A 17,498-nucleotide genomic window follows, 5' to 3' on the forward strand; every position below is an offset into this window, starting at 1 on the left:
ACAAACTTGGAGAAAAGAACAAGAATAGCAATTGAGAAATTGGCTCATGGGGCTGCCACAATGCAGACACCAGAACTTGTTCTTTGGAAAGCCTGGCACATCTCCAGGGACTTGGTAACACAGCTAGGGTATCTCGTTAACACAGCTGCACTGCTTTTGGCATAGTTTGGCATTTCCTTAACCCAGATAAATTGGTCCTGAAGGCTGGGCAGTGAGTCAGCTTCTGTCAGCTTTCTATATTCGGCCTTACTGCTCATCTGTGGCTTGCAGAGAACTGTGGGGTCATCTTGTGTGGCACCTAAACTGAAGACCTCTGACCCCAGAGACTGTGGGAGTGGCGTCCTGAGACACACAGTGCCTCTGAGGGGGGAGCCAGCTTTACTCCGAGTCTAATATTGAGCTGATTTTTTAGGAAGCACTGTTTGGGCTGATAATGGGGCTTGGTGTGTTTTCATACCTTTCTTCCCCATCCATCACAGTATCTGTGTTACCATTTTTTCCTTTATCAAGGTTATACTGTGCCCTCATTCCCTAGTAGTGGAAACTTAGCTGCTGTCATTCTGAAATTAATTTGCTTGGGGTCAAACAAGAAGGAAAAAAGCCTTTGTCATCTCAAAACAAACCTAAAATAGTCCATCAATCCATTTAAAGAATGATTTGACAATTCCCCTTACTCAGTGTTCCTTGTGAGAGATGGTTTATGGAAACTTGTCTTTCAAGAAGCCTTATTTCTTCTGGATTGTGCTGTGCAAGGCGGTGCCTTTACATAGTTCAGGATTAAGATGATGTTTTCGATGGTTTTTCTGACTTATTGCATGTATCATAACTGTTTGGTTTGCTGCTTGTATCCCAAATCTTCATTCTGTTGCATGATGCTTAAATAAACTCTCTTTCAGTGTGCACTTGAGTAAAGGCCAGGCTTGTCTAGGACTCGGAATTCTTGCAGTATCATGAGTGCACCAGGGGTTGTGTTTCTGAGTAGCAGCAGCTGACTGCAGACCAGCAAGTCTGAAGTTACTGGCTTAGGGATTTGTTGATTTTTAGTGGTGTTGGTTTAGCTGTAGTTGACTCTAGAGTGTTGTGATCTGAACAGACATTTAGAGGTCACAGTGGATATAGGGGTACTGTTACACTGCTTCCTCTCATGAACCAGGAGCTCTGGTCTGGAAATGCACTGACAGTCATGTGCTTGCCCAATAAAATCCTGCTATGTGAAGCCATGTCTCTGCTCTTGCCCAATAATGCTTTTTTATTGGGCAAGAGCAGAGACATGGCTTCACATAGCTGCTTTCCCAACAGGTATGTAGAAACCAACTGGCAATATGGGGCTATCCCGCAGTTTCTTCTATTACTTTGGTGATTGATCTTAATGGCTGATACTGTCTTCATCTAATATTGGAGAGTCTGCTATTAAGCAATCCCACTCCTCTTGTTTATGCCCACTCACATCTTTTTTGGAGCTTTACATACACCAGTATTTCCAGTCACTGCAGTACAAGTGCAATTCTTTGCTATGGGGAACGGGAGATGACGCTGAAGAGTGTGTCAAGCCACAAGTGTTTCTCCAAGTAATCTTCTCTACAAGATTTCTTGGGCTTCCCTTCTCAGTACCTCCCCCCAACAAAAAAGAAAGCCTAATATGGGCTTTCTTCAGAAGAGAGGTACTTCCAGGCAGGAAAGTGAAGGGGCATGTGGGGCGTTGGTTACACACAAGTATGTGTATGCTCCCAGAGCTACCCTGAACCAGCTGTAAGTCCAGCCTCACCTAGTTGGGAATCTTCACCAAGGCATTTTTTTGTTCTTCATTTCCTCTGTTTTGGTTTCACTTTTTGAATTTTCTGGTAAGAGATGACTTTCTAGAAACAGGCTCTGTTGCAATAATTCAGGTTGACTTGTTTCGCTTTCTTGAGCGGCGTCACAAACTGGGATAACAAGCTTTGCTACTGGGAATGGCTGCATTAAATGGACAATCACTTTGAAAAACGGCTTTTGGACCTGTCATCTTTTCTTTTGATCTTCACAGGCACAACGTCTGTCAACACTTTCCCTCCAGTATGAGAAGAGGTTAACAGATGAGCAGAAAGGAGGAAGGAGGAAAATAAAGCTAGTCAGCAATACAGTATGTGGTTTCATGTGTCTGTGCCATCTCTTTGATCTGCAGACTGCTTTAATTTGAATTGGAAATTTACAGGCAGACAGATGACTGCTGCCAGAACAATAGGTTTTTTCTCCAAATTGTAAATATTCATCAGTGCACATCTGAAATCTATTTCTGTCATGCTCTTTCTCCAATCTAGATGTCCCAGCTCCAGTCAGGCACAGGCCTGGGTAGGGCTAGTAGGTGAAGGGAATTACTTTCTGGCCTTAGACTGCCCTGCAAACATCATCTCCCTTTGACTGGGTGGGATGGGGGGTTTCATTCCTTTTGACCTAGAATTGAATGGGATCGTTCAGTTGAAGGGACCTACAGTGATCGCATAGTCAACTGCTGGGAGAGCCCCAGATGGAGTGTTGTGTCCAGTTCTGGGCACCTTGGGATAAAAAAAGAGAGGGATCTCCTGGAGAGAGTCCAGAGGAGGCTATGGAGATGATGCCTGGGGCATCTCCTGAGTGACCTGGGGCTGTTCAGCCTGGAGAAAAGACTTGGGGGGACCTTATTAATGTTTGAAAATATCTTAAGTATGGGATGCAGGGGGAAATGGGCAGCCCCTTGTCAGTGTCTGTGGGGACAGGACAAGGGGCAATGGCTGCAAGTTAGAGCAGAGGAAGAACTTTTCCCCAGTGAGGGTGAGGGAGCCCTGGGACAGGCTGCCCAGGGGGTGTGGAGTCTCCATTCCTGGAGAGATTCCAGCCCCGTCTGGACGCCGCCCTGTGCAATATGAGCTGGGGAGCTGCTCTGGCAGGGGGTTGGACCCCATGAGCTCTGGGGGTCCCTTCCAACCCCTGGGATTCTATGATTCTATGGTGTAACTGACCTGTTCTGGGTAAGTGATTGCATCTCAACCCCACCTGTGGTGGGTCATTGTTATGTGTTGTGTTTGCAGTTGTACATTATTGTTTTGCACTGTCCCCAAACTCAGTTACCTCCTTCTGCAGCTAGTTGCTTAAGAGGCCCCAGAAACTCATGAGAATCCCCTGGGTGACTCTGTGTGTGTTGTCCAAGGTACCTGTGCTGGTTGTCAGACTCCCAGTCGCCGAGTAAGTGAAACTGATAAAAGTAGTCACAGGTCCTGAGGCGTATAAATATCCAAGGTGTGAGGAAGGAAGCAGGTTCATTGCACACAGAAGCTTGTGTTTGCAGTTTGTTGCTGTCTGATGTCATGATGAGTCAGGCTTAGCCCTCAAGGTTTGGAGTAGATGTCATTTCTCTTATTAAGCCTTCTCCTAAGAATAGTTGTGCAACAAGACTTGGCTGCCTTCTCTAGGAAAAAATCCTCTGAAGCAGATGGCTTTGTCAGCAGAGAAGGTGAATAGCATCACTGCTCTTCTGGGAGGGAATGAACTTGTACAAGTGTGAGGGATGGATGTTTTAGAAATAGATATAATAATCATCTGGGGAAAACTAACAACATCTTGTGCCACAGGATTGCCCCAGTGACACATTTTTGTCACCAAGGCATGTGTAAAGGGTCCAACAGCTCATGTGCCCACATACTTTGAGAACACTGTAATAGGCACAGTCCCTTTCATAAGGGAGGTCTGGTTCTGAATCATTTCAAGTCCCTGCTGCTTGTGTCTGTAGAAGAACAACCTTTCCCAAGAGAAAAGAGCAGTTCAGCTTGCTCCTGTGCATAGTGCCCGAAGAAGTGTCTTAGAGGAACCGAAAGGCTTGAACGTCTTCTGTTCTTTGTACTCCTGCAGGAGGCTTATTGGACTTGTCCAGGAAGTAGGCCAGTTTATTCTGTGTTTATTCTGTGGCACTGAAGCTGTTTGGTTTGGGGTTGGTTTTTTTGGAGATAACACATGGATATGGGAATGGCTACCATAATTACAACAGACAGTAACTCCTTAGTTGAAAGCATTCCTTGTCCTCTGTGCTGGTGGAGTGGTAAATACATTCCTTCCATCTGAATTAACATGAGAGTGAACTCCTCAAGTGATGCTGTTTACTGAGCAGCCCTCCTCCTCCTTTACAGCAAGCAGATAAGAAAGCAGACCTGACAGAGCCAAAGAAGGCCCGAGCTACTTTGTACATCGCCACAGTGAAGGACACCCTCAGCCAACAGAACTATGATCTCTTCTCTAAAGCTCTTCAGCACTACAAGAAGACAGATGACTTCCATGCCATGTTATCTCAAATGAGCTCCCTCTTTATAGAGGATGAGAAGAAGCATGTCTTGCTACGAGGTATGGAAATTTATGACCTGACCTTTGCATTTAGATCACTTCCATGGAAGCCTGTGTTGTTTTAAACTATAAATGTCCTAGGACTTATTCCCTGTGATTTAGGAGGTACAATCAAGAACGTGTCTGTGAGTTGGACACATGCATTCATAAGGGTTCAGTGTTAAAGTTGTAAATAGATAGAATTTCTCAAGAAATTATCTATTTAAATAATGATGACTATAAAGCCAGTAATCTGGGCAAGCATGGATTGATAGTTTAACTGGTATATTTCTTGCCTCTTAACAACTGCATTGAGAGTAACTGCACAATGCTTTCTTCGTGACTTTTCCTTTCCATCTCCACTCCTGAGCAGATGGGTGGATTTTTCTGTGATGACTTTAATTTACTAAAAATGAAGAAGCATCATTATGCATCTTGTAAATTGCTTTAGGTTAATTTTAAGGTTAAGGAATGGGAAGCTCATTATGAGCACTTAAAGCTAATAGTAGCCACAATCTGTTTCCTAATTTGCTGGCCTTACTATATAAGGCAGTACTTGATTGTCAAATTAAGGTGTAAGTAGAGTTTTCAAAACTGGCAGCCACCTGAAACTTAAAATCCATTTGGCACTTATTTTGGTTGGCAAGTGTTTTATAGGAGGTGAGCTGTAAAATTAACGATGTATCAGTTATTCAAAGCAGCTGCCTAGTCAATACTTTGACCTGACACTTGGTAAGGTAGCTCATGGCCTTTTGCTGTAAGTACCTCTTCCACCAAGTGGTAAGTTACTCCATGCTGACAGTGGAAAAAACTGCAGTTATTACCTACTGATAGTAATACTGCTGGAAGCTTGCATGATAACTGACCTTTGTGTAATTTCTAAGTGTGCTTACTGTATAAATATTAGATAAGAACATTTAGATATTAAATTATTTAGCAGACATGTTTTATCTTCATATTACCTAACCTCAAAGGCCTGCCACTGTATGTTTCTGTGGCACTTACCACCTGCTGTCAACTGACTTTTCTTCTTTCCCCCCCTCTTTCTTCTCTCTGATGAAAGAATTTTACCAGTTTGTTCGACCTCAACATAAAAAACAGTTTGATGAAGCCTGTTGCAATCTGACTGGAGTGGGCTGTGGCTACAAACCTGAGCACAGCCTGCAGCGGGAAGAGAGAGAGATACTGGCCAAAAAAATAGGTGAGGCCCTTGTTTCAGCACTGCAGGCAGTTGTATTGTTTGATGGATGTTATCTAATCGTAGAGCAAGATGTCTAATATGTAGCAAAGCAGGGATGGAAGGCAGTTCAGTTTAATCAATAATCAGCTAAGTCTCTGCTCTCCATGATCCTCTTCGCTGCCTTCCCGTGAGCATACACAGATGCCTGAGCTTTAGTTGCTGCTTAGTTTGTCATAATGCCATTGTATTTCAAAAGGGGATTTTATGGATCTTATTTAAATTGGATTCTGGTCTGTGGATTTAAAGACTGTGATGCCTTTGCTACCTGTGTAGTAGCACAGGAATTGTGAAGACAAGGTAACTGTGCCCTCAGAGCTCCTGAAATCCTTGAAAACCTGGAACAACTAAGTCCTCAAAGCAGCAGGTGTTAGCTCATCCCCTCTTATCAGAGAAATACATCTACATCTTCAGGTGTATTCAGATTTGAACAGCATACTTTGAAGCTCACCGTTCTGTGTTCACTCTTCCTTTAGTTCTCTGTTAACAGACTGGTTTGATTTAACAGGAGAAAAACAGAGTCAGCAGATAACTGCATCCTCAAAGGACTCATGTGCTCAGCTAAACCCTGGGCTCCACCTGAACCGGGGAGGATTCCACTTGACAACAGGACTGAGCTGTGCAGGTACCCCTCACCTTAGATAAACCCACAGTCCTAAGGTAATAGGTGGTATGTTTTATTTCATGACTGTCCATAAATTCCTCTGGTGAGAACCCATGTTGTTGTGCTTGCCTAGCACAGCAGCAGCTCGCTGCCTGTACATAGGAGTGATGGTAATTCCCAATTTTCAGCAAGGATTGTACAAAACAGAATGGCCAATAAATTAAACCAAGGTGGATGTGAAACCAGCTAAAAACATCAGCTGAAGCCAGAAGTTTGCACTGGACTGACCTGGCATCTGTCAGTGAGGGGAAAGTGTGGGTTGAGCACAAACCTGTTGGGCTTCCTGTTTGTCCAGGATTCATGAAAAAGCCATTTAAGGAATTTCATCTTAGGTCAAAATGAATCCAGGTGTGAAGAGGAAAACAGTTCCAGTTTTGTATTAGTAAAGAGTACACTCCTCATGTGGACAGCCTGTTTTCTCTGCACAGGAATTGTTCTCTCACAATTGCCCCTAATCTCTGTGTGCATCCCTCTCATCTCATGCTGTTGGGTATTTTATCTTTGATTTGATTACAGATCTTCCTGAGAACAGCTGGGAATTTTTTTTTCTGTTTCTCACAAGGAAATGAGTAGGATAGTTGGACAGCTTAGAAGTCTTTCTTTAGAGGGTAAAAACTAGTCAAAGACTAATCCTTTCTTAAAACAAAAATAAATAAAGTAGAAGCTCATGTTTCCTTGGAAGGCTTTGAAAGCTTTTCAGGTATGAATCTCTGTTGTTTCTTTTGATTTGTTTTCCTCTTCTGTTTTGTATTCTAAGAATTTTTGAACAAAACAGAATCTCTGATAATGTGTCCTAAAGCCCATGAGACTGATTTGTGGATAGAAGAAAAGAAAGAATAGCAATAAACCCATGTGTTATTTCTCATGTTCGCTCCTTAAGTAGGGCGTGCTCCTCTGAAGTTATCAGAAAGCTGTATGATATAACAATGAAAGGTAATGATTATGACATTCACACTCGTGGGGTTTAACTTCATTGTCTTCTTTAACTACTTTAAAAGTTCTTTAGTTGGAGAATAAAGATCTAAATAACAAAAGATAGAATCCCAGACTGGTCTGGGTTGGAAGGGACCCCAAGGATCACAGAGCTCCAACCCCCTGCCACAGGCAGGGACACCAACCTCCAGGCCTGGAGCTACACAAGGTTGCCCAGGGCCCCATCCAACCTGGCTGCCCTGGGCACCCTTGTGTAGATGTAGCTGGTTAATTTAAATCCCTTTTTTATCTCATACTTCATCTCTATTTGCCTGCCTGTAGCATACAAACCAGAACTTTCCTCTAAAACATGTCAGAACCCAAAGACTGCCGATTTGAACACAAGTCCACTTGGAGTTTAGCAGGATGTTCAGAGCTGCTCCTCCCTTCTCTTGGACTCTGATACTGCTCTTGTGGTATCTTGTGTGTTTTTTCAGATTAGTTATTGCTGTTGGACAGAATGTTTATCCTGGTGGGGAAGTGCAGCACACGCCTCTTCTCCTTTTATTGAGAAGGGATGAGAAATCTGTTCTTTACCGTTGCTCTCAGCAGTTTACTTGTCCGTGTGTCCACATAGCTGGTTAAACCATCTGTTTAAAATGCTTCTAATTCCTTCAGTGTAGCACAAAACCTGATTTACTGCTGACATCCATGCACAGTGCCTCCTGTGTCACAGATTTCTCATTCCCTGGTGACCAACTGACACGTTTCTCCATTTAAAAGATCAAAAAGCCCAGGGAGATGCTAAAAGCAATCCCCAGGTTGAACTTGCTCAGGGGCCAGGAGCAGGTTTTTGGCTCTGCCCAAGGCCATGCCAGAGAGGTGTGTGTGTGTGTGTGGCTGTGCAGGCAGTGTTGGCTTTACCATTTTGAAGTACTCCAGGAACGAAAAGCGGAATGAATGAAGAGAGATGTCAATAAAGGCGTGACGTGCTTGTCATGTTCTTCCCCAAGCCCTGCTCACACGTGTTCTGTCTCTCCCAGGGCAGAATGCCAGTCATCCTCCCAGGAAAGATGATGAAAAACCTTCAGGCTCTAGGAAAGATCACCACCAGGTCCTCAGGACTACCTATCTCAATGATGTGAAAAGGGCGTTGAACAAAACCACTTACAGCCGTTTCCACGAAGCACTGTTGGCTTACAAGAGGACAGATAACTATGATGCTATGATATCTGTAGTAGCAGCAGTCACCACTGAGAGACCAGAAGACTTTCACCTCCTCCAAAGTAAAGTGGCTTTGTTAATCACTTTTTTATTTAGTTGAAAAAAAGATGTAGGTGCTGTGATCTCATGTGAGTGATAACCTTTCACCGGTCATTAGTTGGGAATTTCTCCACTCTTAGGGAAAACTTTTAGGATTGGTAAACTTCACCTCTCCCATCTTTTGGTTTATCAAACCAGGTAAATGGAGCAGCAGGAAAGATGTGTTAAACAAATGTTGTTCAGAGAGGAAAAAAAGTGTTGAGGTTATCAAATGTTGCCTCTGTTCAGTTAGAAATTGTCCATTAAAAACATTAGATGAGGCCTCTAATTGCAGCAAGCTAAGTCAGTCAGATGATTTCATTACCTCTTTCTCCTCCCTTGCTACGACTGATGCTCTTTTGAACACAGTGCTGACTCTTGAACTGACTCAGTTTTGTTCTCATGACCACTGATTGCTCTACTGGTGCTAAGTAAGTTCTTAGATCACTGCTGGGTTTTGGAGTAAGCAGTCACACTTTTGATTCACTGTTCTTCTACAGAGCTTTACCTGGGAATAGTTGTGGAGCTGTGTCACTTATCATTCATAGACTCAACTTTGGAAAGACCTCCAAGATCATCTAGTCCAACCTTCCACCCCCCCACCACCTGTTACTTACTAAACCATGTCCCTAAGTATCATTTTCTAGAAAATTTAAGCTGACACTAATTTTCTCCAGAGTAATATGTTTTCTTGTGGTTTTTTATTTCATGGGTTTAATGATTAAAATAATTGAGGCAACTGCAAAGTTTTCAAAGAGGATTGCATTGGTCTTGATTGCTCTGATGGAGACGTCTTGTTCTAATGCCATGTAAAACCCCATTCCACCTTCTCCCAGGTCTCTGGTGCGAGCTCCTCAGCAGGAAATGTTGCACACAGTTGTATGCTGGGAATTGGTGATGCAGTTTTGTTTGTTTGTGGTCTTTAGGAAGTTACAATAAATATTCCATTGCCCTTGGGTGTCACAGTCTGCGAATCTGGTGCGTTAACCAGTCAGATTAGTCTTGACACGGTGAAGACTGGGAGGGAAGTGAACTGGGTGGCACTGTGACTCACGCTCTCCCCTTGAGCAGTCCTCCGTGCAGAGAGTCACTATCTGCACCAAGCAAATGTTTTGACCTCAGAGGACTGTGGCAGGTTTGTCTGTGCCTGGCAGTAAGTCACAATTGGGATTTTTTTAGAATTTCTCTCTGTGAATCCTTGTCAACCAGACAGTAACAAGACATTTCCTTTATGGGAAGGTCTCTCTGGTTGCTGCATGTATGCTTGATTTCACTAGACTGGTTGTCAGGTGATAGAGCTGGGGTGGGTATTTATGCTTAGCTATAGACAACAGAAGAATTTTGAGGTAAGTAGAGGTTCTTTTCAGTACTAAATAACCATCTGTCTTCTGGCAAGGCAAAGCCCATAAGTATAAAATCAATAAACGCCCAAGTGTTACACCAACCTGAAGATATTCAGAGGAACACAGCTGATATTGTTGAGCTTCCAAAGAATTGCTCTCCCCCCTGCCAAAGTAAGGAGTCTTTTGTGGTCAAGGCATTAATTGTCCTGCCTAACTTGACTGTCCTTTCTGTTGTTGAACAGGGTTCTACATGTTTGTGCGCCCTCAGCACAAAGAGCAGTTCAAACAGGTGTGTAAGGAGCTGACTGGAATGGTCTGTGGTGATGGGGAGAAGCTGCTGCAACAGCAGGCACAAGCTGAAGGGAGAGCTCTGAGTTTGGAGAGCTTCACCAAAGGAGAAAACAGCCAGAAACAAGGTTGGAATGAATGTTTGTCTGAGGTTTAGACTCTTACTGATTACGGTGATGGGTAGTGTCCAACAGCCTTTGCTGTGGGCTAGGTGTGTAAGGCAAGGTCAAAGCAATTGGCTTTGTCCAAACTGGGGTTAAAAATAGAATGAAAAAACCCAACAACGACCCCCAGCCATAAATTGGTGTGAGATAAAAGGCAGTGTGAGATGGGGGGTGGTGCAGAAATGTTAGCTACACTGCTGTCATCTTCAAACTGTGAGCTGGGTAAAGGCAAACTGTGCATCTCAGTGGGGTGGGAGCAGGAGGGGATCTCTATCCACTCTGAGGAAGGATTTCAATATAAAGGGTCCCTTTCAGTCATAATACATGTGTTAGCATCAGAAACCTCTGTTAGCAAGCAGCATGGCATAAAAAAGTAGTTATTCAAATTGTGGTTTTCTTAGACAGTAAGAGCATGCTGAACGCACTGCTGGCTCTGCTTTGCAGAGTCTGTGTTGTGTTCTGTGATATACTGGTTTGTATGCCTTTGTGTATGTTTTTATAACCAAATGCAGCCACTTCTAAGGGTGAGGCACCAGAGAAAATTCAGAGGAAGATTTCCTCCTTCTGCTTTAACCAGAAAAACAAACTTGAACTGCCAAAGACCGAAGGATCAAAAGAAACCAGTAATGTGAGAGCAGTCACAGGCTCTGGAGCTGTGCCTATCTTTCCTCTAGAGATGGAGCCAGAGTGTGGTAGGTATAGGTGAGACTTTGGGTGTAATTCTCTAATCCTCAGGAATAAAGATAAGTTACAGAAAAGAGAATGATGCTGATGGTTTCTGAAGCGATGACTGGTTCATGACTGTATTTGCTCAGGAGCAATAAGGTTTAGTGTGGTTTGTCAAGTTGGATTTGTACTTTCTGCCACTGGCACATGTTCTCTCAAAGAACTTCATTGTCTTTATCACCATGAGGTAAGAGTTTCCTGAGAACTTTACGGATTTTTCTTGACAACTTCCTTGTAAAGTGAGGATGTAACTTCAGTTTCTAAATGTGGATCTGAAGCTCCCAGAGACCGAGTGAGGTCATGTGAAAGAAATAGCGTAACGGGGTCAGGTGTTGCACTAGGAAGGTAGCTTGTAAAGCTCCTGGTCATTGTTTTCTGAACTGCAGTGGAAATGTGGTGTGTGTGACAATTTCACACGTGATGACTGGAATTTAGTCATTTCCTCCCTCTTTCTCCCTCCTGATCTCCCCCCTCCCCCCGTCTAGGAAGATTCCAGTGCTCTAACTGCAACTCTGAGGATGATGTGCCTTTTAAATGTCCGTTATGTGACTTCACTTGCTGCAAAACATGCTGGGAGCAGTTCTTAAAGGTTATACTTGTTTACTGGTTTCAGTTTTTTCCTGAAACTCTTGGTGAATTTTTTGCTTTTCAGGAGAACCATGTGAGAAGCCCTGGAAACAGAATTCCTCTGTTAAGAGAGAAAACCCAAACCCCAGTGGCAGACTTACCACTTGATTCACTGTTTTCCATGTTCTGCAGTATGGCTGGAGACAAACCTCTGCCTTTTGATGTGGTTTTTGTGCTTTTGTGTCTCCTCCTGAGCTGCCTCCACATGTTTTCCCATCTGGAGTTATGCAGGCAGCAAGCTGTGGAGCCAACTGGGAGAGGGAGTGAGAATTAATATCTGAACCTTTATTTTTTTTTTTCCTTGTTTAGTTTCATGACTTTTCCCATCTTAAAACCTTCTGTAAAGCACTATCATGAGATGAGGTAAATCAGGAACAGCCTGCACAGGGAAGTGGTTGAGTCATCATCCCTGAAAGTATTTAAGGTGTGTAGACGTGGCACTTAGGGACATGGTTTATTGGTGGACTTGGCAGTGTTAGCTTAATGGTTGGACTCTCTGATCTTACAGATCTCTTCCAACCTAATGATTCTATAAATATATGATTCATGAATATATAAATTCATGCTGAAATATCCCCTGTGTTAACCTGTCATTTGGTTTTTCTGGCTGAGTAAATCGGTCGTTGAAATTCTTGAGGTAAGAGGATGTCACCAGTGCCACAGTGTGTGGTAGCATCTTACCCAACTCTTGCTCTGGCAGCCAGTTATTAATGATCTGTGAGCCAGAGTTGAGTGGTTTCTAAATATTCACAGGTAAAGAAGGTGGCTACAGATCAGAGGAGCTCAGGGACCTACAAAAGCAGTGTAGAAAGAAGAGAAATTTCTTCAACCTCTGAATCTATAAGCAAGTATAAAGTCAGTTGTTCCAAGTTCCAGAGAAAGGTCTTTTTCTCAGGAAGAAGACACTGAATGATGTCAGCTAAGCATAGAAAATAAACAGTATACTAACATACAATTAAAATATAACAACTGAGACAGGCTTAGTTCAAGAGGAATACAGAATAATGTCTAGACTGGTGTTCTCAGACAAAGCTCCTAGAGAGAATGCAGAATAGCTGCTCCACTGGCTTCCATTCTCAGCCTGCTACGCCATAGATTTTTTTAAAAAAACCATTAAAATCCCAAGGAATACACACAAGAAAGGACAAGAAAGCCAAGGGGAGGCTGCAGGCTGGGCAATTGCCTTGAATAGGCATCACCATCGATTGTTCCTTTTGTGCCAAGGAGGATCAACATCTGCCAGTCAACATATTCCACTTCAGAAAATCATGTCAGGAATTTTACTAGCCTGTGTTTATAGTCTCTGCTGCTTGAGACTTGAGTAAGCCACAGAATGAGCTCCCTGGAGAGGCTATTTTTTTTTTTCCTTAGGCAAATATTTATTATCCCACAGAGAGATTATGTTATCTCAGCCCATAAATTTTTATCTTAAATGTCTGGGGAAAAACTCTCTCCTTTTGCCAGTAAGATGCAACGTGTAACTGTTGTTTTACCAGCCTAAGAATCCACAAAATTACAACTGTGGTCTAGTGTGCCCTGCTCTGTGGGTTTTGTCTTGGAAATTGCCCTTTCCAAGGTCTGTTTTTCTCCTTTATCCCCACATGAGTGTGCATTTTCATAGCTCAGAGAGAAATCACAGAATTTGCTCAGCCTCATTTTTTTGTAATTACTCCTCTTTCTGATTGCTCATCTCATAGAGTGGGGATTGCAACGCTCTGGGCTACTAGATTAGACTGTGTCAGGTACTTGGATGCATCCAGGGGAGGGCAACAGAGCCAGTGGAAAGGCTGGAAGGAAGCAGCTGAGGACTTTAGAGTCTAGTTTGGAGAAAGGAGGCTGAGGGATGACATAATAGCTCTCCACAGCCTAGAAAGGAGGAGACAGGGAGGTTCTGATCTTCTCTCTCTGGTATCCAGAGGCAGTACGTGTGGCAGTGGTTCAAAGCTGCGTCGGAGGAGGTTCAGACTGGGTATTAAGAAACATCTCTTGACCAAGAGGGTGGTCTAACGCTTGAACAGGCTTCCTAGAGAGGTGGTTGATGTCCCAGTGCCCTTAGTAATGTGCTTTAACTGCTGTTCAGCCCTGGGGTGGACAGCAGTTGGATTTAGAAGGTTGTTGCAGGTCCCTTCCAACGGGAAGTATTCTTTCTGTTCTAGTCTGATTCCCAATGTGAAGCTGTGTTTGAGGAAATGAGTCGTTTCCCATGGGTCATTTGTTATTAACAACTTCCACATTTGCCCCCTAATCTCGTTAATCTTAATAGTTACAGTGAAACTTCATCCCACGTTGTGCCAGGTGATGGCAGGGGAAAGAAATGTACTGGTGTTTTTCTTAGCAAGGTGATTCACAGCTTTGCTTTGTGTTAGCTCACCACAGCCCTCTGAGGTGGATACAGACTTGTAATTTGTGAAGATCAGGCAAGACAGGCAGAGTTTGCAGCAAATAATTGGAACGTAATAGCAGGCATACTTAATCAGAGTAAAGGTCCATCCAACCCAGCATTCTCTCCCTGGCCATGGCCAAAAAAGGATGGCTAGGAAAGAAGATGATGATGGGTGGTTTTTCTCAAGAAAACACACCATGGATGTCCTTGTCCTTCATAACTGCACCTTGGGAGTCTTTCTACAAACACCAGTGTGATCTGTTGGCATCCTCCAGAGGTAGCATACAGCAATGTCCTTATTCCATAGAAGGTTCTTGTTCTGAACAGCAGACTGTTGGGCATGGGGATGTGAGAAGTATCTTCTCAGCAGCTGAGACACATTGCTCTGTGCTCTCCATAACGAAGGCTACAGGATGTCAGTCATGCTGAACCTCCAGCAAAGTGCTGTGGTCTCCTCACCCTGGCTTCCTTTATTTATGACACACCTTTCTAGAGATGAGGGGTCCTCAGTTTACACCTGGCCTGGTTTCAGCTGAGATAGACTTCATTTTCTTTCTAGCAGCCAGTGTTTGGGAGTCAGGGTGAGAGCAGTGCTCATAGCACACTGATGGTTTTAGTTGTTGCCCAGCAGTCAAGGACTTTTCAGTTGTTCATACTGCCCTGCTGATGAGAAGGTGGGGGGCACCCAGGGAGCTGGGAGGGGACACAGCCAGGACAGGTGACCCAAACTGGCCAAAGAGGGTATTCCATGCCAATTATATCATGCTCAGCATAAAGGGGGGCTTGTGGGGGGAAGGAGCACATGGCTCCAGCATGTGCAGTTTTGGGGATGGTCCAGCTTTGGGACAGCTCAGAGCTGTGCAGTTCAGGGAGAAACTGCATTTGTGTCTCACCAGCTCTGTATATTTTGCTATGAAGTCCTGTTATTGTTATCTCTCTCTGCTGTCCCAGTCAACTGCTCTTACTCCAACCCTTGAGGTTTGGTTTGTTGGTTTTCTTTGCCTTCCCTTCCTTCCATCCCCAGTTCCCCCCCACACTCCCTCTCAGAGCAGCTGTGCGGTGCTTGGCTCTTGGCTGGGGCGAGACCACGGCAGTGATTGATCTTGGCTTGTTTATGATACAATTCAAGCATCATTTGGTTAATGAAAAGTCAAGCATAGAATCATAGAATGGTCTGAGTTGGAAGGGACCCCAAGGATCACAGAGTTCCAACCCTCCTGCCACAGGCAGGGCCACCAACCTGGGGTATTACTTGAGGACCGAGCCAGAGAGACAGCTCTCCTGATGATGTGGCAAAACTGCTCTCTGCTAGTCATGCGGAGGAGAAGGAAGAACAGCTTGGCTGGGAGCAGATTGTAAACAGGAAGATTATTCCATGTTTCCCTGAAACCAGTCCCAGAGGGAACTATCTCCTAACCCTGCCATCCGCATTCCTGCCCATGTGTCGTCCTATGAACAGTCGCCTCCGTTCATGGCAAGGGCTGTCTGATGGAGGTACCCTTACCAGCAGGAAATGAGCAACCATGTTGTGTCTGAGCCCTGAACTCTCATCAGATGGCCTGGCTTTGTCACCACTGACTGGCCTGGATTTGAAAACCCGTATTTTTTTATTTGCTTACAAGTTACTCACTGTGTTTCTTCAGCTCATAAGCCCTTTGGTGTGTATTGTCCTACAAGGAAGTGACTAACAGCCCATCATTCAAAGTGGAGTGACTTGGGGTTGCAAATTGCCAGGTCTTTTTCCTAGTTTTTTTCTTTTACTGAAATAACTGAGTAGTGGGGAGAGGTGATGAATCGTTTTTGGAATGTTTTGGGAGCTTTCAGAGGGTCAGCCAAACTCCCTGCAGCTGGAGGGGTGTTAGAGGGATTAGTGTTGGGTGATTTTCAGTGCATGAGGGGATGTCTTGCAAAGACTGGGTCAGCATGCACAGCTGTGGTTTCAGTATCCTGTGCACAAGTGTGGTGCTGCTTTTTTTGATGTTTAAGTGCATCATTTATATTCCAGAGACAGAGCTATTCTCACCTGCAACACCTGTAATATGGACAAATAACATGTAAGATTTTCTAATTCTATATAGCACCTACAATTCTCAGAGCTCTTGGACTCCTGGGAGCTCTTGGACCTTTGTCTCCTGGGAGGGAAAAGTTTTCCTCTCCACCTCAGTTTATGGCTTTTCAATTAATGTTTCAGACTCAAAATACTTGTGCCTGAACCTACTTTTTGCAGTCTGCATCTTTTGGTCCAGCTATTAACTTGCATAGCCCAGGGAAGCCTGCACAGGGCCACTCATGTTGGTAACCATCACTTTTAACCTTCTGAGCTGTCAACTTTCTCACAAAGATTAATGTTTGAAACACTTTTTACTATCTCCCTTCTGAAATAAGCAGAGTATTTTAGTTTTATTAGTAATTTTCAAGGTATCAGCATAACAGCCTTCATCTGCAGGGTGAATGGCTCAAAAATCTAAGATTAGTGAAGAAGCAAACTGAAACCTGGGTGGAGAAGCAGTTGCCTCGTGGACCCAGTCTTCTGCTGTTAACTGAGAAAGGTGTATGGTGGTGAAATGAATGTACTTGGTTCCCTTACAAACCTCTTGGTCATGGCCACGTGTATCACCGATGTCCTGGTATGCCCAGGCGATCGCTTCCTTCTCATCCCTGCAAGAGGAAGCAGGACTTCAGGGAACTCATCAGCTATCTTAGGGGATTTTGCTAATAACCATCACATCTGAACTTCACAACAGCTCTTGCAGGCTCTGTATTTCCTCGTTCCTGTATTTTTAGTCTTCCAGATAAGTCATAGCTGTAATTAATCTGATACAACCGCTATAAAGTTTGTTGGTACTTCACTGGGAGGCTTTCTTTTTCCTCCTTTTATTTCTGGCAGTTAAGTAACTGATTCCTTGGTAACACTGTGTTTAAAAGCAGTAGATACGGTATCTTGGGGACTGTCAAATGACTAACATGGCTTATAGTTCCTATAGGTAATAATGTGATAGAGAAATAACATCTGTCGTCTCTGTGTTCTGTTCCTTGATGCATACAGACAAGGAAGAAGTGCCCAGAGTGCCACAGTGATGTGAGGAAGCAGAGATTAATCCAAGTTTTCTTCTGGTCATAATCTCACTGGCAGAAAGGGTGAGTGCTCCTGTTGGCAGGAAGAAATGGCTGGGCTCAGGCTCCCAAGCTGAACAGCAGCAGGATGAAGGTTCATTTAAATCTCTTTGATCCTTGGCTCTGGATTAGGTGCCCTGCACCAACACGTACCGCTTCTTCCTGCAAAGGTGATCGAGTCTGAAAGGTCTCTCTCCTTCACTGCTGGCAGGAGACAAAGCAGAATGCTGTTCTCTCTTAAAACTGAAGTTAATGTCTTATTTGTATTCGCCTGTAAACTCTACTGTGGCCACTCTGAGGCTGAAATCTTACACCTCGGAGGCGGCTGTTGTTCATGGGCCCCTCAGGTAATATCAGATCCTGGAAAAACCCGAGCAGCAGTACTACAGTGGAACTGAGCTGGCTAAACACA

General features: G+C 43.9%; 1 protein-coding gene across 1 annotated transcript in view; it reads left to right on the forward strand.

The window, feature by feature from the left end:
• Window positions 1–17,093, forward strand: part of RTEL1 (regulator of telomere elongation helicase 1) — a gene marked incomplete at both ends in the record, with an annotated part of 50,219 nt that extends 33,126 nt beyond the window's left edge. The window contains 9 exons of the mRNA XM_084271572.1: window positions 2,024–2,119; window positions 4,137–4,347; window positions 5,390–5,527; window positions 6,072–6,188; window positions 8,183–8,425; window positions 10,027–10,200; window positions 10,749–10,928; window positions 11,448–11,551; window positions 17,019–17,093. Coding sequence (XP_084127698.1) covers window positions 2,024–2,119; window positions 4,137–4,347; window positions 5,390–5,527; window positions 6,072–6,188; window positions 8,183–8,425; window positions 10,027–10,200; window positions 10,749–10,928; window positions 11,448–11,551; window positions 17,019–17,093 — 1,338 coding nt within the window. The remainder of the gene's footprint in view (window positions 1–2,023; window positions 2,120–4,136; window positions 4,348–5,389; window positions 5,528–6,071; window positions 6,189–8,182; window positions 8,426–10,026; window positions 10,201–10,748; window positions 10,929–11,447; window positions 11,552–17,018) is intronic.
• Window positions 17,094–17,498: the final 405 nt, after the last annotated feature.

The sequence above is a fragment of the Gallinula chloropus genome (assembly GCF_964237585.1).
Source record: "Gallinula chloropus genome assembly, chromosome: 16".
NCBI classification, from domain to species: domain Eukaryota; kingdom Metazoa; phylum Chordata; class Aves; order Gruiformes; family Rallidae; genus Gallinula; species Gallinula chloropus.